At 38.2% G+C, this 23,722-nt stretch overlaps 1 protein-coding gene across 1 annotated transcript in view; it reads left to right on the top strand.

The window, feature by feature from the left end:
* Positions 1 to 402: 402 nt before the first annotated feature.
* Positions 403 to 23,722, top strand: part of LOC135219407 (cytochrome P450 2L1-like) — a 39,821-nt gene continuing 16,501 nt past the window's right edge. Inside the window, exons 1-5 of the mRNA XM_064256159.1 lie at positions 403 to 525; positions 1,203 to 1,351; positions 5,796 to 5,895; positions 7,016 to 7,149; positions 8,295 to 8,513. Of these exons, the coding sequence (XP_064112229.1) occupies positions 1,264 to 1,351; positions 5,796 to 5,895; positions 7,016 to 7,149; positions 8,295 to 8,513 (541 nt within the window). The 5' untranslated portion in view covers positions 403 to 525; positions 1,203 to 1,263. The remainder of the gene's footprint in view (positions 526 to 1,202; positions 1,352 to 5,795; positions 5,896 to 7,015; positions 7,150 to 8,294; positions 8,514 to 23,722) is intronic.

Below are 23,722 nucleotides of genomic sequence, written 5' to 3'. Positions count from 1 at the left end.
GCTAAGGAATTAATTCGATATGAATTCGTTAGCAAGCTAAGGAATTAATTCTATATCAATTCGTTAGCAAGCTAAGGAATGAATTCGATATCAATTCGTTAGCAAGCTAAGGAATGAAATCTAGCAATTCCGCACGCTGACAGCTCTGCCTCTGAAAAAGGTCGCTAAACATGTAAATACGTAAAAAAAAAAATAATGGCGATGGAAATAATATTGTTAATTATGTAAATATATATTAAATGCCAGCACTGGGGGTTTTTGATGCATCTGTAACTTGTAACTGAATTAAAGCAAAAGACATTACTATTTTATTCATGCCACTGTTACAGTCCTAAAAATAACCTGAGATAACTACAACACCAACAACAACAACAACAACATTTAACTTGCTGATAGCCCCGAATGACGTAGCGCTTTAGAACGTACCCAAGGCAAGACAGTTTGTTTATCAACCCTGATGCAGTTCAGGCGTGGTAGGCTGCGGGGTCAGTTGCCGTCTCAAAGGCCCTCGCGCTACGCATAGCGGTAAGCATATTTTATTTATTATAAGGTTCTTTGTATACCCGTTTCTTGTGACAATATGTGAACTGCTCTCCGTAATTAAAGTCCCCTTTTTATACACTGCTAATTATCGGTGAAAAATGAAACAAAGCATGACAAACGATAATAGTGCCACAATACTGACAGTCATAAAAAATACAGCAAACAAAACTACACACAAACTGGTATAATGCCATACGAAAATATAGCACACAAGAAAACAGACAATCATGTTACTATCTGAGTCCAAGAACACAAGGAACATGGGGTTACTGGCACTCAGTGGCGGATCTACAAAGCTTTCATGTGGGGGGAGGGGGGGTGCACTTAGGATCACTTATATATACATACATATATATAGTATATAGACATAAATATGTAACTTGTTGATATTCATATATGTATGCGCACACAGTATGTATACACACATTAGTAGTGGATATTGTTTTTGTTTTTGTTGTTAAATTATCATCAACTAAGCAAATGTTTGTTACTAGTAATTTTTTATTGAAAAAAGAACAATGTTCTATTATTCATATCCATGGGGGGGACCACGTGAACAGGTGCCTCCACCCCCTAAATCCGCCACTGCTGGCACTAAACAGCCATTTTCGTAGCCATGAAATCACTCTACCGGGCATCTTTTTCACCGCTCTCTCCAGATACCTCGCCCAACGACTGGACGGCAATTAACCTCTGAAGAAGGACTCAACAGGTGCAATAATGTGGACCGAGATCGCCTTATCGTTAGCCGTTCTGGTGCTCTTCGCCCTGATTGCTTCCAGCAAGAAGCCGTCTGGCATTCCTCCTGGTAAGAACTCGCTACGCAGCAAGCCAATGTTTCTATGTCACTTTTACTGCGTTCGTTTCGTTCTCTCTCTAACTATAGCTATAAATGTCGAATGGGGTCATTTCGGAAAAGCGAGTGGTCATATACAGAAAAAATGCAATTGCAGCCATTGCTTCTTCGAGTATGGATACCCTTGAAAATCATCTCCAGTGTGAGAGTTTGTGCGTCAGTCATAAATGGGACTAGTAAGTGTTACTACGGAGGAGCTCACATCTGCTAGCCCTTGCTATTCTCACAATTCCTGGCATTTCTGTGACGCGCCGTTCAACAGTGATGCCATTTACTTCTAACGTCCGAATTCCCAATTCCCATGAATGACTTTCAACAACAATCACCTGGCAAGTGTTCAATTTCTACAAAATGCGTCACTAAAATTCTGTAATATAATTTAAGAAATTTTTGCTATTACTCGAGGAAAAAAAATGACGAATGTTTTCGTGCGTATGATGCAAAATAATTGAAAGACAGCCAAAATATAGCCTGATATAAAAGAATAATCCTCTTGTTACCTAAGATAATAGTAATATAATCCAAAATTTGGGACACGTAAACAAGGTGTCAGGTTATCATGATTTACGTATAATGCACGTAAATATTTCTTCATTTTCTGTTTAGTGTTTGTTCAAGCCTTCCACGTCTTGCCTAATAAACGAGCAATCTGTAAAGCCTTTTTCCTTGCGGAACTTTGTTTTTCTCTTTCAACATCACGTCATCCATTTGATCATAATTCAAGCGTGAGAAAGAACCGCTGGATGAACGCTTTCTGAAGTATGAAGTATCGTCCGCCATTTTTTTTTCAATGAACGAGTTACGTAGCCTGTTAGGAAGGTCGGTTTACGAAATAATTCCCGACCCGCATGGTCGGGCGTTGTGTGCAATTTGTCGAGATAAAATAACCTCAGGTACTATGGTGGTTAACTCTTTTACCACTTGAGTATGATTGAATATGTTTTAGATCAATAACCCTTACTGTTTCTGACTCAGCCTACATGACCTACGCTTCTGTTAATGTTTTTATTTTTATTTTTTATTTTTTTATAAAATATAAATGTATTTATGAGAACGTTTTATGCAACTCTTGGTTTGTTTGAATGGTGTTTTTACGTTGCATGGAATCAGTGGTTATTCAGCAACGGGACCAACGGCTTTACGTGACTTCCGAACCACGTCGAGAGTGAACTTCTATCACCGAAATACACATCTCTCACTCCTCAATGGAATGGCCGAGAATCGAACCCGCGACCACCGAGGTGGAACGCAAACACCATACCAACCACGCCACTGAGGCGCTATGCAAAACTCTTGGTATCCTGGCGATCTAAATCATCACGGAAGCTTCTGTTATGAAACGCATATCAACTAGACTGAATTACCATACGCAAATTTCAAGCAATGCACATTCTCAGAGAGAGAGAGAGAGAGGAGAGAGAGAGAGAGAGAGAGAGAGAGAGGGGGGGGGGGGTTGACTGACGATTTTTTAGATCTTCAGGCTCGCGGGGTGTTTCATTTTAAGCAAAACCGAGATGTTGGTGCAGCCCCCGGCCCCACCCCCCCTCCCCCAGCATTTATTCTTCTGTTTTCATAAGATTTTGTAGTAATATGATCCAAAAATAATTATTCTCAAACACAAATGGCTCGTGTATGCTGTTCGCGCGAACTAGAGACAGTTTGATCCAACAACAAAAAACTATAATGCTGGAAATGAGTAATGTCCAGTAAATAAACAAAATAAAAAAAATGAAGGAGTTGGAATTTCCGTCAAATCGTATTACACGAGAACAGCCAATCGCACTAAGTATCTATTTTATTTTGAAATCAGCTGCTACAGGTTATAGGTACAAATGTGAGTTTGTAATTCTCTTTAAAAGCACTTCCCAGTCATCCTCCTATCTCGTAAAAAAAAAGTATGGTGTTGTTAGCGCACACGAAAGTCATATATATATATATATTATATATATATATATATATATATATATATATATATATATTATATATATATATATATATATATATATATATATATATATATATATAGACGTCTTTCTAAAACTACCATTAATCATTATTGCAACCTCAAATCTATATCGTCTGACTAAATTCCCTACAACACCAGTTCAAAACGAATAACAACAAAATGGCACCTTACGTATTATTTCTTAGAAGAACGGCGTCAATAACCTCGTCGTTGCGACGCCAGCAAGAACTTAGAGAATTTAGGCCAAATGCCAAGAGCTGAGACCTATGAGGTCATTCAGCTCTGAAACGGAAATCGGAAGTAAAGAAGATTTTAAAGGTGTAACCGGAGGTGAAAGTCGCAGTTGCGCCATGACTCAATTGTCAGGAGAGGGTGGAGAGTAAGATGGAAGAAAAAGAATACGAAAGGAGATACAGTAAAAGGAACGCAAGGGGTTGCAGATATGGACATATGGAGCAAAGAGACGCTAAAAAGAACCCTAAGTGATGCGGTGCACGGACGGCATTGGCCCCTAACCAAAATATCCACCAGTAACCTTGCAGACACCAAGATTAATAACAACATATCCTGGTAGATGCCAAGGTCTCGCTCAGTTTATTCGTTATGGCGCGTATACGCCGACTCGGTGAATTCAAGATACAAATGCTGCAAGAGGACTCTCTACGTGTTGGTACTTTTCATTCTTCCTTTACATCTAAAGACATTTGATTTTATTTACCTTCCTTAAATCGGTGCTTGCCATTTCAATGATACTGTCTTAATGATCAGAAAACGAGAATGATGGTACGGTGAAAAGAGCTACTTTGTATTAATCAACTTGCTTTAATATAACTGCTAAGACCTTGAATTGCTCTGTAAATTTTTCTTTTATTTTAATGCACTTAAAAAAGCTGTGATCAGATGTTTCATCACGATGACGAAGGGATGTTTAATAAAATGGTTTCAAATGGCATTGAAACCACTACTTCTTTAGTATACTAGTCAGAACAGTGCCAAGTGCATAAAGAGGCCCACTTACATATGTAGATTCACAGTGGTTCCCAAACTGGGGGAAATTTCCCCCTGGGGGAAATTTGAAGCTACCAGGGGGGAAATAATTACACTACCTACTAACTAAAAAAATCCCAGATGGATTTTCTCATGTCAGAGAGAGAGAGAGAGAGAGAGAGAGAGAGAGAGAGAGAGAGAGAGAAGCAGCCTCACCCTTCTCACTAATTTCATTCTAAAGTAGAAGAGCAAACAAAAGTCCTTTTATTTGTTAGTAACCGCTCTCTATGGCTATGCGGTTAGTTGTTACTAACCGCTCTCTATCCACTTTACTCTGTAACTATATGTTTATCAGTATATTTGTACATTTGACAAATAAATTAGTAAATAGTCACAGTGTGTTTTAACTACTCTTTCCCTCATACACATGAAGGGGGAAATCTGGATGGTTGAACTGGGTGCAGGGGGAAATGACAAAACAAAGTTTGGGAACCACTGACAGTTAGAACATACAGTCCTCTGCATTGAAAGGTCTGGGCAAATTATGCAAAAGCATGTAATTATCTACAGAGACTCAACATACTCTGAAATGATTAGCACCCAAGCACACTGCTTTCCTTTCACCCTGAAATGATTAGAAGCCAAGCACTGCTTTCCTCTCACTCTGAAACGATTGGCAGCCAAGCACACTGCTTCTCTCTCACTCTGAAATGATTAGTAGCCAAGCACTGCTTTCCAATCTCTCTGAAACGATTAGCAGCCAAGCACACTGCTTCTCTCTCTGAGATGATTAGTAGCTAAGCATTGCTTTCCTCTCACTCTGAAACGAGCCAAGCACACTGCGTCTCTCTCACTCTGAAATGAATTAGAGCCAAGCACTGCTTTCCATCTCTCTGAAACGATTAGCAGCCAAGCACACTGCTTCTCTCTCACACTGAAATGGTTAGTAGCCAAGCACTGCTTTCCAATCTCTCTGAAACGATTAGCAGCCAAGCACACTGCTTCTCTCTCTGAGATGATTAGTAGCTAAGCATTGCTTTCCTCTCACTCTGAAATGATTAGTAACCAAGCACGTCTTTCCTCTCACTCTAAAATGATTAGTAGCCAATCACACAGCTTTCAATTCACTCTGAAACGATTAGTAGCCAAGCACTGCTTTCCAGTCACTCTGAAATTATTAGTAGCCTAGCACACTGATTTCCTCTCACTCTGAAATGATTAGTAGCCAAGCATACTGCTCTCTCTCTCTCTCTCTCTCTCTCTCTCTCTCTCTCTCTCTCTCTCTCTCTCTCTCTCATGAATAAAAAAATAAAGATAATTCTGAGGCAAACACTGATAATACTGCTTAATGACATTCGCACCCTAAAATATAAAATATTCATTCATTCATACCCACTGTTATCTCATACCTTCTTCAGTTATATTTCTGGTCCCTTGTTGCAGGGTTGTGGGGGAAACCACTGATCGGCGTGATGCCCTCACATGACATACCGCTGGGAGACCAGGTGAAGGAACTGTGGAAAAAGCACGGAGACATTATTTCGTAAGTACAGTTTGAGAAGAAAAATTATCTACTGAAATTGTAAATGGTGACATCACATGACCTAATTTTACGTTTGGCACATGAGAATTATTTTCCAAAGACAAACCTTTCAAATTATTTAGTTCATACGGCTGGATCCTTGATAGAATTTCAGTTATGCATTTTAACGTAACTCTGAAAAACTCAACCGTACGTTTTTTTCTAGTTACTTTCGGTTTTAGAATTGGTATATAAAATAAAGACCAAAAGCAAAGCGCCGAGACCTATAACTTCATTCAGCCTTGAAAGGGGAACTGAGTGAAAAGGTTTGAAAGGTGTAACAGGAGGACAACCTAGCAGTTGCACCATCAAACAATAGGTAGGAAAATGTAGAAGTAAGAGGGAAGAAAGATGACATGAACGGAGATACAGTAAAAGGAATGAAAGGGGCTGCAGCGAGGGGCCGAAGAGACGCTGCAAAGAACCTTAAGTAACGCCTATAGCGCACCGCGTGAGGTGCACTGATGGCAAAGCATTCCCATGAAGATTATGATATTGAGCAAAATATAATTCAATATAATTTCGTTATAGAGAATTATAAACTAAGAGATTGTTGGCACATTCTACACGCGCTGGAACCCAGCACTGCTGTTCCCCCTACCTTAAAGACCCCATACCTACCCAGCCCCTCCCAAGGCGGTCATACCAGTTTGCAGGGGGGTGGGTGTCTGTATCATGTCTCCCTTATGTCACTCGAGGGAGGACAAAGAAGATCTACTCAGCTTTTATTATTATACAAAGAATTCGTGAGTGTCTCTGATACTGTCGTCTAATTTTTATGCAAATTCTATTACGAGCATTAAGTTATCTGCACTGAATTGAGGACGGCCTTTTGGGTTCCTAATTACACACCAGTTCCTATGCAATTTCGTATTGTCCCTTAGACAAGTAAATTATTTACTGTACATTTACAGAGCTGGAAAATGAAACATGCCCCTTTTTCTCCTCAGTGAAATAATATCCTAAGTTTACATGATGATAATAATAGTAAAAATAAATCAATTAGTCAGTGTTAATTTACGAGTGTCATTCTGCCACAATCTCTTTCCAATAACTATTTTTTCTTCTTCTTTTTCTTTAGCTGGCGCATGGGAAGTCAACTCTTCATCTTCATCTGTGATTACAGGTTAATCAAAGCAGCCTTCGCAAAACAGGAAACACAAGACAGACCACCTTACTACAGTTTCAAGGCTTTTACCGAATTTTTTGAAGCAGGTAACCCCAGCTCTCTCTGTCTGTGAAAAGATTTTTTTTTCCTGGATTTTTAGGTCACTCTATTCCTATGTGTGCTTCGATGAACGTAAAAGAGTAACCTTATTACTTTCATTTGTCCCGATACAACTCTTTTATTCATTTCCCTTATTTCTTTAAAATTGTTATCGAATTGATGCAAGGAAGTAGGTTTTTTGTTTTTAATGTTCGATAAAACACTGAACTTTTTCGTCCCTCAGATATTTATATAAAAGGATTTACCTCTGATACCAAGGAATGATAGCCACTACACAAGATATTTTTAGTGTCATAATACTCGCATCAAATTATGATTGATCATTCTTTTTTCTTTTACATTTTCGCATCAAATCTAATCATTATAATTATTAACCGTCCAAAGAATTATTTCTACATATATATAAATCTGGATTCATAAGAAATTTCAATAAGGAAATAGTACTTAAAATCGAGGACACTAAACAAGCTAATAGATACAACGGTAAATGTTCATATTTGCCTATACAGTGCTAAAATTTAACAATTATTTCTATCAAGGTGCGAACCAAAACTACCTGCTTTGCATTCTTGATTTGTTATTGTTTGTAAGCTAAATTTCGTCCCTTTGCAACCGAATTTCATCTCTTGTTTTCGTCTCCTATTTGAACGTTTATGAAAATTGCAATGTTTAGTATCTTTCCGCTCTAGTAAGCATCCTCTTTCCTCTGTTACAATTTAATTTCAGAAAATGTGGATTAGAGCGCTGTTTTTTCTATTAATCAGGAAGAGTCATTGCTCCATTATTAGTATATAATGCAATATGCACTAATACACTGTCAAATATGAGAGACGAAATGTTGTACCATTTAAATCACGCAGTGACGGAAACCTTGCGTATTAAAAACTGCCTACTTTACTTTTGGGGAGATTTACGTAAGCTTGACAAATAAGTTTGATACATATTTTCACTGATTTCCATTGCAAAGATTAGTTCCGATTTTTTAATACAAATACATACGATCTTGATAATGAACTAAATTTAAACTAAACATTCTCCCTCAGAGGTATCTCAAACTGAAAACTAAGGCATTTATTTCACTAATTAAGATGGTCTTTTCAAATTTCTAACCTTCTTACTCTAAACTCTAAAGGTATAGGTACCACAAACGGCCAAGTCTGGATGAATAACCGGAAATTTGCTCTCCACCACCTGAAGGAGTTGGGGATGGGGAAAACCTACCTAGGAGAAGCCATCAAGGAAGAAGCGAGACTCCTGGTCGAGGACTTCAGGAAACAGGTCAACCGTCCCGTAGATTTACCCTGGTCTATTAATGTTGCCGTGCTTAATGTCATCTGGCAAATGATAGCAGGTAAGTAAATTTACCGTTGAACCTTGGAATACTTGGGCCACTTCATCCGCTCCTATCAGCGTTCATGAACTAGACAGTGCAGTATTTATGCCCATTCGACAATTTCCTTACTGATAATTTAATGCAAAAGAATTTGTATGAGAATACGATCCGGTTATTGTTGGAGACTACGTATATCGCAAACTTCGCGATGTCTCTTATGTATCTCGATTTTGTTGATAATCCAAAGCTAAATTTTGCTTTACTCTGATAGAATGGGCTCATTTACTACTGCCGCGGAGGCATAGCAAAACTATGTGCATGTGGTGTAAAAAGAATTGACCTTAACTTTCATCGAGTACTCCTATTATCTTTATTGGTTACCAGCAAGAATATTTCCAGAAAGCCAATCAGACTTTTTAGGTCTGGATGAAGCTAAGTTAGCACTAGAGCATGTGTCCATCCATTCCTTTCCAACTTAAAATAAAATAAGTATCACATTTTTATGGAATTCATACTTTGCAAGGACTCCAGCTGCAAAATCACTTGAAAATATTAACTATCCATCTGTATTACACTTTATTAAACATCAACAGCGAGTCCAGTAGCTTTGCATATATATACATTTATATGTTAGAACTTTCTTTACATTACAAAAACTAATATATGAGAGCCCTCAGGAAATTGCGTGACCTATAGTTGATAAAGACAATTTTTTTTTAATTCTAGCCCTGGTTTGTTAAAAAAGAAAATTTTTGGGATGGCATAAGTGTTTACTCTGATAAACTAATTTGCTACTCTGGGGTTGTTTTAGTTTGTAGAATTAGCTGGGCACTGTTTTCACGGGCAAATAGTATCTTTCATATTACTTTCAGTGACTGCATGCACTGTTTCTGCTATAGGGCAGTAGAACACCTCTCAACTGAAAACGTAACTTCTATCTCACAAAGGTGTTTAGGAGCGCTTAAAGGCCTGTCCACACGATCGGGCTTGATCGGCGGACTTCCCCTCTAATGGGCACACTTGGCGGGCAAATCGTCAAATTGCCCGATGGGTCTTGTAGCAAAATCACCATGGTGGTGCCCGATGGCTTGAGCTTCGACCCTGGCAGACGTACGTTAAAAATATAAGTTTCTTTTACTGAGCCATTCTTTGCACCAAATTCTCTTCTTTTTCATCACACACAAAGCAATTATCATGCTACACTATCATCTTCTTTGCGGTAGGCACTATGTTTATCGTACCTCACTGAACACACTACTGGCATCGTCGGGTACACACCACCTCTCCATCGCCTCACCCGTGTGGACAACATTCACGGATAAGTCCGCCAAAATTTGCCCGTCATCCCTGGAGCACGCCGATCAGGCCCGGTCGTGTGGACAGGCCTTTAGAGGAGAGTTTTAGCACTGCCTCTGCCAGGTCTTAAAAGCAAAGGTCAAAATACCAAAGCAATTGTGTTCCCATTTACAGCACAACTGCAGGTAGTGTCTCCGCAGGAAAAAGCACAGAGCACTGAGTGTAGTTCTTCTCAGGTCCAATCTTAGTTTCTATCCCATGAGCAGTGATCTGCTGTACTGGTTTTCCTGATGGTAAACTCTTAAACGAGATTCTCAAACAGAAACTTGAACAATGATACTCTCCTACTGCCCTAATAAAGATAGGCATGTCTGCTGCTTGTAATATTATTATAATTAATCATTATCATTATCATTATAGTAGGGGTGGGCGGGGTAGGATCCGTGGTTGATTTATAAAATTGGCTGCCCGGGGGAATTTCTTCTTGGGCAAAGCCTTCTAGCCGTATGCAGAGGTTGCTCGTTGCTGCGAGCCCCGGAATAGTTTTGGGACGATTCTTGTTGATTCTGCTCACCTGCTGCTAAATTATGATTGGTCCGCGCCTCCTATATGGCGCTCGGTGCTGGTCGCCTGGCGGCCGTTGGAAGGAGGAAGGATTCCTGTGTAGTACTAAGCAAGGGCTTCTCTTTACCAATATGCAGGGCTTCCAGGAGGTGCAGGCGGCGATGGTCTGGAGCTTGATCGATGATTTAGAAATTTTGTACAATATCTTGTCGGGAGATCCTCTGATTATGAGGATTATGGTTGAATATTGCTCTCTCCTGGGTGTGGCAGGAAATTCTACTTGAAAGGCGCATTGTGGTCATCCTGATGTAGGTGCCAAGGCATCCTTGGATGGGGCATGAGTACTGGTACACCACCACACTGGTCTTCTTCGAGGTGTCTTGCTGCGTAGGGGTGCTAGATTATTCTTCATCACCAGGTTGCTCGTTTTTCTACTTTTATAGTAAATAATCAGATGGATAGTCTTATCAGATTGGTAGGGCAGACGTTTTTTTTAATGATCTTCTTAAGGGCTTCCTCGTCTTCCTAATACATCCTGTGGAAGTGCCCTTTACAAAAAAGTTGGACCTGTTCAGGGGCATTGGGGCATGGTTCCTGCTGGTACCAGCCCTCTGGGCAACTCGCTCTAGTTCGTCCTGAGTGTCATTCCAGGTGGAGAAGTCTCTTCTAACATAAACACTGATTGTGGAGCTCTTGTGCCTCTCGGGGCACTCACTCTCTCCATTGAGACACATGCCCAGGTTCGTTGGGTTTGTGAAGACTTTGGTGGTGAACTAAGTATCCCTTCCTTCGATGAGGACATCAAGGAAAGGAAGGCGGCGGTCTTCGCTGTGTTCATCTGTGAAATGGAGGCTGCTATGCCTCAGTTTCTCGATTTATTCTCGGGAATTAACCATGATAAAGCTGTGTCAATATACCTAACGTACATTTTCGGTTGGTGGTTGCTTTTGAAGACCCTATGCTCGATGGTTCCCACGAAGAAATTGACGTACAAGACTCCAAGGGGGTCCCTATACACTATCCAGGATCATTTGGATCACTTCACCCACAGGGACATTTGTGAAGAGGGGCTCCACGTCCATAGAAACGATGACACCTTCGGAAGGGGCAGTTCTAAGGGCCTCTAAGAATTTATTCGACGACTTCAGGCTGAATCCTGCCGGGATGTAGGTGGTCAAGATAGGATTCAGCTTCTTAGTTAGCTATGTCAGAGCAGAAATCTGGCTGATGACGGGGCGTAGAGGGTTGCCTGTTTTATGTTATGTTATTTTTGTTTTATCACAGTCATCCTATTCGACTGGGTGGTTTTTATAGTGTGGGGTTCCAGGTTGCATCCTGCCTCCTTAGGAGTCCATCACTTTTCTTACTATGTGCACTGTTTCCAGGATCACACTCATCGGCATGAGTCCTGGAGCTACCTCAGCATCTCATTTTTCCAGGTTGCTTTTCCAGGATCTTGGTATTGTGCCTAGTGTCCCTATGATTATGGGTACAATTTCCACTGGCATATCCCATATCCTTCTTAGTTTTATTTTTGGTCTCGATACTTATCAATGTTTTCTCTTTTTTTCTCATCTACTCCGGTGTCCCATGGTATTGCGATATCAATGAGTGATACTTTCTTCTTGGTTTTGGTCTATTTGTGCTATTTGCACAAATAGACCATAGTCCGAGAGGATCTTTGTCTGATTGTTTTCTATCACTCCCTCAGGTTGGTGCTCGTACCACTCATTACTGAAAGGCAGCTGGTGTTTATTATCATTATTCAAAAAACGAACCCTACTCATATGGAACAAGCCCATATGGGCCACTGACTTAAAATTCAAGCTTCCAGAGAATGTGGTCTTACTTTAAAAGAAGTAACAGAAGATACAAGGATATACAAAAAGGGCATCACTTATTAAAAAGAACAAATTAATTTACAAATTAATAAATAAATAGATAAAAATATAAGTAATTATTAAAAGTACAAGGATTGTAAAAGGGTAGTAATGCATTGCGCTTGAACTTGAGAAATTCCAATTGCACGACATCGTCAGGAAGACTGTTCCACAGCCCAATGGCGTGAGGAGTAAAGGATTTCTGGTTGCTCTCGGCAGGAAAAAGAGACTACGGATTAATTCTGAATAAGAAAGAAAAGTTGACAAACAGGAGACCAACTGTTGATGGACCAAGTCATAACTGCTCATATCAGGAAACAGACACCTACCACCACGAATAACTCAATCTAAAAGAGATACATAACACCATAAAAACAAACTAATTTCTATGAGTACCATTGTCAAGCGATTTGGCTCTGCTTATCTGATAAGCTTTGAAGAGAGGCTTCACTTCATTAGGTCCTGCTTTCTCCTTTGTTTCAAGGGTAATCACATCCCGATTTTCTTCCTCTAAAAAGTTTCCAAGTTCTTCAGTTTGTGGAACACTTGATGTCTGATCATTGTGTTGAATATCTTGTTGCACTGGGAAGCTTCCATAATCAAGGCAACATTTGGCTCACCAGTCATCCAGTGGCACTTTGCATATAGGTTGTCTGTTACCACTCTAGCCCCAATGTCTCTTTTGATACTGGCATCCTTCTCCTTATGAGAATTTTCAACTGGAAATGAAGAGAACAAACTTCTTTAATACATCTGGATGAACTGCTCCAAGTTAAGTGAAGATTTTCAAGTGAACACATAGCCATCTGGAATTACAGTGTCCTGGAGTCATGAACTAAGGAACATTTTCCGTTAGTGAATCACGATAGAATGCACTACAGGATTTCTTATGTAGATAGCAAACATGGATCAGTACCATCAACTAAAATTCTTATACATGGCTTATAGATCAGAAACTCGACTCCTGAATATTTCAGAGAATATGCTGTAAGGCATGTCAGACAGATGGTATACCATTCATCACAGTGATAAATGAACAAGAAATTTAAACTTTTGTCTATGCAAGAAGGAGAGGGACATTGCTAGCTTTGGCATACTGCAGGACGTACCCGAATATTCAAGGTGAATTCTACAAACGATATGTCTCCATCTAAGTGAGCAGGGCACCACATATTGAACAGGGTGAAAAACCACCAATAAAGAATTAGATAGGATTCACCAACTTGTGAAGGAGAAAAACATTGCATAACTTTAGCCCAGTAAATAAGGTACCCGAATGTTCATGAAAAATACAAAGAGTACTACAAATGATGGAATGTCTTCACCTGTGTGTGCAAGGCGCCTCACACTGCATACGCTGAAAATCGATCAACAAACAATTAGATAGGATCCAAACAGCAATTTCGCCACAGCATACCGGAGGGGTACATCCAACGGGAGATGAAAAAATGTATATCCTTTATATAATATGCAACGAGAAGCAGCCACAATATTCAAATAGAGTATAGAATGACCTTCAAAGAGGAAATGGAGGCAATATATGAATAACAATTACTGGAGTTACTCCTTATGACCCCCTACGAAAAGGGGGCGGACACAATCGTCAGCCTCACTAATCCTGAGTCAAGCTTGATCATACAAACCAGCAATGCACCTCTGAGTAGAAGAGAATAGAATATAGATGTTGCCCAAAGGCCAAGCGCTGGGACCTATGAGGTCATTCAGCGCCGAAAGGGAAATCGACAGTAAGGTCTCAAAGGTGAAACAGGAGGATAAACTCGCAGCTGCACTATGAAACAATTGTTAGGAGAGGGTGGAGAGTCAGATGGAAGAAAATGAATATGAACGGAAGTACAGTAAAAGGAATAATAGAGGTTGCAGCTAGAGGTCGAAGGGACCTTGCATAGACCCTAGAATGCACCTCATGAGGTGCACTGGCGGCACTACCCGCCTACGGAGAGCACTTATGAGTAGGTGGGAACTTATGACCCAATTAGCAGTAAAAACATGTTCGGTGGAGATTCATGACGTCTTCAAACTTTGTTATATTACTGCAAACACGACAACTTTGTGGAAACATTAGCATATCCCAAAATGGACGCACGAAATTAGATGGGGATTTAAACAACTGAAACTGTCCACAGTGATCCAATATCAGCAGCTCTTAAAAGGATTCTCATCTCAATTTCTATTCAAAAACCGGCGTGACAGGGCGCAAATTCAATCAGATACATTCTGTCATAAACGTGTAGAAATTTAAATTGTAAATGAATAATGAAACGAGCAGAGAAAGGGAGAGCGATAACAGCCATCAAGGGGATAATAATAATAGGAGAAAATGTTAGCAATAACGAAAAAAAAAAACATTAATATTGGATACTACAACTTTACTCCCATCAAATATGCAATGGATAAAGGAGAGAGAGAGAGAGAGAGAGAGAGTTGAAAATCAATGTACAGTATATGACCTAGGTTTAACAAACAATCATATCCCAAGTTAGGATTACAAAACAACAATTTCGTTTGCAAAATGTAATGGAAAACAACACACAGTAAACTTTTGCCGCATTACACGCCGATGAAGTTTCGGGCACAGAACGAAACCGTGCCATCTCAGTCATATATTATTGAAAGAACGAGCCTGCATTGCTAGAGTTTGGGATTTTCCTATAAGCAAAAATACAAGAAGGAAGGAAATTCTCCATAAAAATGACCACATAACAGGTAAACACTCGAAAACTATATATATATATATATATATATATATATATATATATATATATATATATATATATATATATCATATATATATATATAGAATATATATAGTTATAATTATTAGTTATATAATATATTATATATGTGTATGTATATGTATATATATATGAATTTATGTAAAAATGGCACGGTAAAAATGGCACAGGAAAAAATGGCACAAGTTAAAAAAAATAGGAAAAAATGGCACAGGAAATAATGTGATAAGTTAAAAATAGGAACAAAGGCAAAACAATTGAAAAAATTCAAGTTTCCTAATTTAGAAAAATAAAATAAAGAACAGACTCTCACTTCATGCTTCCTTTTTTCCATTGCTTATAAGTAAACTAACTCTCAACTTCATGCTTCTTTTGGCCTTGGCTTATAAAACTCTTGGCCATAAACTAACTCTCACTTGGTTATACTTAACTGTTTCAGTAGGTCTTTTAGCTATCAAAGCATCACTTATGTCAGCTATTCAACAACCATCATGGAAATTATAAGAAGTAATAAAGGAAAGGAGAAAATCTGCTTCCAAGGACACATGTATACCAAGCAAATTGTAAGATCAACTGTGATCAGATGGAGATGTGTAAAAAGAACCTCTTTTTGTAAAGGTAGTATGGCAACCAGCTTTGATATGACTGATCCTCGACCAGCTCATGACCATAACCACGCTACTGATTATGCAGCTATAGCTGCTGCAAAAAACCTCAACAAAATGAAGGTAAAAGCAGCAGAGACGGAAAACAAACCTAGCGAGATATACAGTAGCAATCTTGTTGAGTTACCAGCTGAGGCAAAGGCATTACTCCCAAGCGAAGATGTCATAAAAAGAACATTACGCAACCAAAGATCGAAGCTCTACCGCCAGTAACCTGAAAACTCTTGAGGATTTGAAACTAACCGGGATGGACACAAAAACGGCTGGTCCTGAGCCCAAACCATTTTTGTTTTTTGACAATGGACCATGCACAGACAACCGCATTATTGTTTTTGGTTCTGAAGAATCTCTGCGGTTGCTCTCTTTTGCTGATACATGGCTCATGGATGGAAACTATGCAATGGCTCCACCAGGTTTTTTACAGCTGTATGTAATACGCAACCCAATTGGTAACACTGCAGTTTCTACGGTTTTTGCATGCCTGCAGAGTAAAACACAAGATACATATGAAACACTGCTTCAAGCAGTAATGGATCGCTGCCAAGAAATTGAACTATACCCTGACCCAGCAACCATACTATGAACAGGCAGTCATACTAGCTATAAAGACCATTTTTGGACCCGAAACACACACACAAGGTTGTTTTTACCACTTTACTCAGAATGCTTGGAGAAAGATGCAGAACTTTGGCCTTACCAGCCATTACAAAGAAAGTGAAGAATTTCGTCAGTTCTGTGGAGATTAACTCGCTGGCATTTCTACCTATCGAAGATGTTTTTACAGGAATGGAGTTACTTAAGTCAAGATGTCCTGATGAGGCTGCTCCATTGCTAGAGTACTTTGATCAAACTTATGTATCTGGTACAAGTGTTCAGAGAGGGAGACGAGCTGTTCGGCGTATTCCACCAAGATCTCCTCCAGAACTTTGGAACGTACATAAGGCTACAATGAACGACTGTTCCAGGACGAGCAACTTACGTGAAGGTTGGAACAATAAATGTTATCATCTTATTGGTTACCAGCACCCATCTATATGGAAATTGACACGAACTATTCAGAAGGAAGAATCTGTTGTGAGTGCAGTGATTGCACGTGATTCAGTTGGTGAACCCCCCCCCCCCCCCCCCCCCCACCCCCCCCCCCCCCCCCCGGAAAAAAACAGAAACTTTATTCTGACATGCAACAAAGATTGAGAAATTTGTGCAAAGACTATATTGAAGGAAGGAAAAACTTGGACGAAGTGTTACGAGGATTTGGACATAATATTGGTTTTTAATAGAAGACTATATTTTAAGTTTCAAATACATTTTAGAGAATGTTTTTTTATGTCCAATATACCTTATTTTACGTTTCAAATAAATTTGAAAACATTGTTTTTTTACGTCACATATACCTTATTTTATGTTCAAATAAATTTTTTTTAAAAATTATTTCCTGGTGCCATTTTTCCTATTTCCTGTGCCATTTTTCCTATTTTTTTAACTTGTGGCCATCCTGTGCCATTTTTACCTGTGCCATTATTACCATGCACCATATATAATATATATATATAAATATATATTATAATATGTATATATAAATATATTATATATAATATACGTAATATATATTATATATAGTATAATATATATATATTTATATAATATAATATATATAATATATATAAATAATATAATATTATATATATATAATACACGTACATATATTATATATACGATATATTATATATATTATTATTATATATTATATATATAATATATATAATTATATATATTATATATATTAGATGGATGGATAGATAAATAAATAGATAGATAGATAGATAGATAGATAGAGATAGAGATAAAGAATATACCCAAATAAATGAAACAAAGGGAAAACAAGAAAGCATTAAAGCTCAGAAAGAAAAGATGGTTTTACTAGTTCAAAACATTATTTACACAATGAATCTCGGAATAAGAAGCAATAGCTTGGTTCTACAAAGACTGTGAAATGTCAATTCATTTTCTTTTAGGGAGGCTCCTTCAGGGTATGGTAGATCTTATATGGTCTTTATGACTCTTCTGACAGATTAATGTAGTTTGCCCTCTTGATTAAACCAGCTACAAGTTTCTGACCTTTGAAGTCACACGTGTTTCCGAGAACAATTAGTGATGGACCCCAGTTCATATTGCGGTTGCTGCTGCAAATGATTAAAATAGAGCGTATCTAACCAGATCATGAGTGCTTACTGTGAAACATACATAATACTTATCGCATATTTCACAACGTGTCGTGGTCATTCAGCGCTGAAAGGAAAATTAATAATAAGAGGTTTAAAAGGTGTAACAGTAGGAAAACCTCGTGGTTGCACTAGGAAACTCTGTCAGAAAAGGGAAGAAAGTATTATGGAAGACAGAATATGAATGGGGGTACAGTAAAAGGAATGAAGGGTTGCAGCTGGGGGCCGAAGGGACGCTGCAAAAAAATACTTAAGTAATGCCTACATTGCGCCGCGTAAGAAGCATTGGCGGAACTACCCCGAACGGGGAATAACTTTACAATATATATATATATATATATATATATATATATATATATATATATATACATATATATATATATAGCTTCTTTGCGGTGTCCCTTCATCCCAGAGCTGCAACCCCCTTCATTCCTTATATTGTACCTCCAGTCATATTCCTTATATTGCGACAACGAGGTTTTCCTCCTTTTACGCCTTTAATACAGTAATTATGTATATAGAATTCGAGAATTTAAGAGGACATTGTGGTTATTACAATTACATATGAATCTGATAATAAGTGACCAACAGATTCTTCATGTGTGTATATATATATATATAAATATATATATATATATATATATATATATATATATATATATATATATATATATATATATATATATATACACTGTAGAATCTATTGGTCACTTATAACCAGATTCATATGTAATTGTAATAACCACATTGTCCCCTTAAATTTTCGAATTCTTCACGAATTTTTTGATACTCTTGTCACTGCAAAGCCAGATCAACCACTCACGCTTTAGCTACCTATCGCAGGTAATGATGCCAGAAACGAAATAAATTACAATTAATAATATCTTAGTTTTAAAAGACCACTGAGCTGATTAACTGCTCTCCTATGGCTTGCCAGAAGGATCAGATATTTGTACGTGGCTAGGAACCAATTGGTTACTTAGCAACCATATCGAAAAATGAGTTTCAATCACTAGAAATAAATTCCTCTAATTCCTTGTTGGCAGAGCAGGGAATCGAATCCAGACCCTGAGATCAGTAGTCGAGCACGTAGCCGAATCGTCCAACGAGGAATTCAAAAACGAAATAACTTTAATCAATATTTCATCAAAAAATACTAATGGATGTAGGTAACAGCCTGATGACGTTTTTCCCGACATGAGCTGAAGATGGCAGCCTACTTATTCACTGCTGAGCTGACTGATGTGTGGCAGGGTAGGATTAGAGTCAAATGACCCTGCAAATCGACCTTAGAACTCTGCCACTGAGGCAACACACACACATACATACATACATATACACATATATATACATACACACACATATCTATATATGTGTGTGTGTTTAATTTTAAACCATGCAAAGGTGAGTGACGAGCCAAGGCAGTTCTGACTCAACTACTAAGGTCATAAAAGAACCTGGAACCTAAATACACCATACTTTAGTTTTTTTTTCCAGACAGGCTTCAGATATATATATATATATATATATATATATATATATATATATATATATCATATATATATATATATATATATGTGTGTGTGTGTGTGTGTGTGTGTGTGTGTGTATTATATAAATATATAAATCATATAAATTGCCTTGTAATCCATTAACATAAATTCCAACCTCCTTTCAGAATAACCTGAACTCGAAATTACAGCCAAAGGAAATTATTTAATCCTTGAGAGACGCAAACTACCCTGACCAGGGTTCGGATCCTGATCAGGGTAGGTCAAAATTTATTCTTTTCAGGTAGAACTTGCTCCTTTAGGCCGCCAATAACGTTCACTTATACCTGCACACTCGGCCTGTGCAGGCAAAACTGAACTCACTAACGTTCAGTTTTGCCTGCACATGCAAACTGCGCAGGTTTCACTGAGCGTTAGTGACGGCCTTTACGTTTAGTGAACTCAACACCAACACACTATTTGTGGCTTAAGGTGGGTACACACGTGCGAACCGAACCTTGTATTGTAACCGATTCTTGTAACAAAAACGCAAGTGTGGACGGTTCCTCGAACCCGAACCCCGAACCCGCAAGGTTCGAGGCTCCGTTCGCCCTCCGTCCCGGCAATTGTCGGTTTTTGGGCTCCGAATCAAAGGGAGGTCTCTTTGAACGTTACGCCATGTGTGGACGGGACCTGTATTACACGCGTAACAACAGAGGTTCCTGAACTTGTTGACACCGACTATGAACAAGGCCGTCCATAGTAGAGTTCGTTGTTTTGGTCAGTCAGTACGTATATGTCTACCATGGCTGATTGGAGTGAGGAAGAGGTCCTTCAACTTATTAGTTATTACGAAGAAAAGACTTTACTGTGGCCAGAAACTTCTTGGAATCTCATGTCAGCGAGTAATTCCCGACCACTGTATTCTACCCTTCTAGTATATAACCTTGATTGCCACCATCTTCTTTTATTTCGCTTCATCTTCGTTAAATAATGTGTATAAATATACGGGGCAGCTGTTACTTGCATGGTGGCCATCGTCGGTAAACAACCCGGACAGAGACAGACTGATGATCGCAGTGGATTGTAATGAAGTTACGTTTTGAACGTGGTTACGGTTCGTCCTCAACATTTTGACACCTCGTAACCATATATGCGTAACACGGTTACACTTACAAGGTTCGGCTCTCACGTGTGTACCCACCTTAATTAAAGTACATAAATGTTACACAATAACATCATTACACTATATACACACACACATAGATATATAGATATATATACATATACATATATATATATATATATATATATATATATATATATATATATATATATATATATATATATATATATATATATATATATATATATATATACATATATTATATAAGAGGGAAGGAGAGATATATCAAATTATTTGTAGCGTTATCTTGTTATCTTGTTTACCAATCACGTCGGCACTCTTTTTTGAGACAAGTGATATTAACAAAGTAACAATTTCAAGCTTATCAATATGAATAAAAGGCCGCGTCACAGATGCAGTTTGTTTGTTGGGTACACAGGTGACGATAAGCTTGAAGAGAAATAAGGCTATTCCCTTGTAGCACGTACTCCTTTTTGTCCTTCTTTGAGGTCGCGAAAACACAGCAATGCATCTCGTTCGAACCCTCAAACAAGTGGAGATGTAAATATCTTGGAACTTTCTTTCAATACGAAAGACATGTCGAATTTCATTAAAAATACTGCGAGCGAATTATGCTTTAATTATTACGTCTGAAACATAAAACACCAAGTTGTTGTTGCTGTTAAGGGTGTAAAAAAGCCCTAAGGAAAAGCCTAAAAAGGTCTGAAAAAGGTGTTTCGCATTGAGTTAAAGATATAGGAATTTTAGGATAGGATATTCATGATTTACTTATTAGAATGGAAATGTAAAAAATAAATAATGTGCATGTTAAACAGTAAAGGACAATTAGTATTTCTAATAAAATATAGCGTATTTATATTAATTTTCCTTGGTGAAACCACTCTCTATTTCATCGTAGATTTTAGCACGCGCCCCGAGTAAGCTGGTGGTCGGATCACGCCTTGTTTGTAATCACGAGACTATTTTATTTCCACCCATATCTAAAATGTAAATATATAACGTTTAGACAGTCTCAGTAACTTTGGTGAAGGCAAATGCGATAGTTTTGCATGGCGAGGAAAAGGTCAAAGTTCAAGCGAGGGGGGGGGGGGGGGGGAGCTAATATGTTATTTGAGTGATTGGCATCTTGGCTGCATAAAAATAAAAGAGCAGTATACCCTTGCTTCACAATTCTAACAATTATTTACTTCAGGTCCGTAAATTTTTGTGAATATAAGTCAACTCATTTTAACTATTTTCATCTATTTTATCTACCTTAATTCCTTATGTGCCCATAAACAGCCCAAATGATTAAGTTGTATCTCAAATCATAAGTTTTATTATCATAGGTTACACTGCGCCACCTCAAATTATCCAAGAGATCCTGGAAGTTGTCAATATTTAAAGTGATATATAAATATAATAAGAGAAATAATGAAAGTTTATGATATGGAATGGAAAGGAATATGTGATTAAGGTATATAAAGCCAAGTACTGAGGCCCACAGGGTCTTTCAGGAATATGATGACGATGAAGGAAAATGGAAATAATATAAATAATGAGTTTAATGAAAAGGATAAAATAATGAGTATAATGAAAATTATATAGATAATGAGCTTAAAACAGATACTCTAAAGACCAATGTTTAAAATAGTAAAATCGAAAGATTTTATTTTTTATGGACTTAAAAACTGCCATAAATAAAATAAACACATCTCTAGATAAAATTATAAGATATTGTTAAAAAAACCACAAGTCTTTAAAATCTCAAAACAGGGCCAACATCAATGTTGTCTTCCAAAATCTAGTTAGTACATCTACCTCTATATGAGCAGTCATGCTACTGGAAAAAGGTAAACAAATTCAGCTAATCAAATGCGCCTCAGTAAAGCGGGTATGGGATAGAGTCATTTGGGTTGTGGCAAGCAAGAATAATGCCATGAGTAAAGCATATTTGCGTAGATATAGATAGTTTGAATTGCCCAGTATCAAAAGGTTTTCTGGTATCTTTTAAATGCTTGAGACGTTACCGATAAGTTTTTTTAGTGTGATAAAGCTGCATTAATGCTTCAAGTGCACATGAACATCACACTTTTACTTGACGTGATTCATGTTTCAAAATCTGTTCATTATAATATCCTTCCAGTCTTCAGTTCATCCAGTAATGACATCCAAGTACAGAATTACTATGTAGTAATAATATTGGTCTCCTTATATCTTATACCTAGGCTTGTGAAGAGCAACTGCAGCAAAGATCAGTGGAACCTGGCACTGTAGCCTTTGAACTTGTACTTTCCCGTGCATTCAGCTGAAACCACGTTTGACTGATTCTGATAACATTCTCGCGACGTTTATCCACCTCTATTCAAGCGGACTTGGTACCACCCTGTGGTAGGGGTGTAAGAATACCACCACCGTAGGTCCTGGGTGTCGTAAAAGGCGACTAAAAGGACGGCTGTTGCCTTGCAGTCTTAGTTTTTTAGTAATAGGCTAGGCCCACCGCCAATAACTGTGGAAACTGCTGCCTTGCTGTCTTACTTATTAGTAAAAGTCGAAGCCCACCGCCAATAACTATGGTAGATGACAGCAAAGGCATGGAGTCGTAAAAACCCCTTTGCCAAATAATAAACCATGCATGATGTTGTAAGGAAAGGCGCATCAGGCAACCGACCCCTTAGTGTAGGGATAACGGTGGGAAAGAAGAGAGATGCGAGTGGACTTGGTGTTTCCTCTTGTCACAGCAATACCAGTTCCATATGCCTGAGAAGAGACACATTTTTCATGTTCTCTGATTCTGCCTTGACTTGGATTTATGAACATTTATGCGTTTCTATTTCCTGACAAACTGGTCAAGACTTGCATCAACAACAGATGAAACAGTATAGGACATATCAAATATGACGATCCCACATATCTTTGGAGTTGTAGGCCCCCGTTTCCTACCTCAGAGCAACTTTGACTGAGAAGACAATGCTCCTGAGACCTCTTCCTACAGGTTCCACTTTTGCCAAGCAGGGTATCTTTTTCTTTGAAAAACAAAAACACGTGAACAACTTCACGCTCCGTAGAGGCATGAAAGAAAAGGATTTCAAATAGTTTTTCTTATAAGTGAAACTTCGTCATGCAACTGGACCCATCTAGCTATATTCACCTTTCTCTCAGGTCACCAATATTCTGTAAAGTACCTGATACATCAAAGCAGGCATGATAAATGTTTAAGACTCCACTGAC

This window comes from Macrobrachium nipponense, chromosome 1 (assembly GCF_015104395.2).
Source record: "Macrobrachium nipponense isolate FS-2020 chromosome 1, ASM1510439v2, whole genome shotgun sequence".
Taxonomy (NCBI): domain Eukaryota; kingdom Metazoa; phylum Arthropoda; class Malacostraca; order Decapoda; family Palaemonidae; genus Macrobrachium; species Macrobrachium nipponense.
Note: the sequence above shows the minus strand (reverse complement) of the source record. Positions and strands in the feature narration are given on the sequence as shown.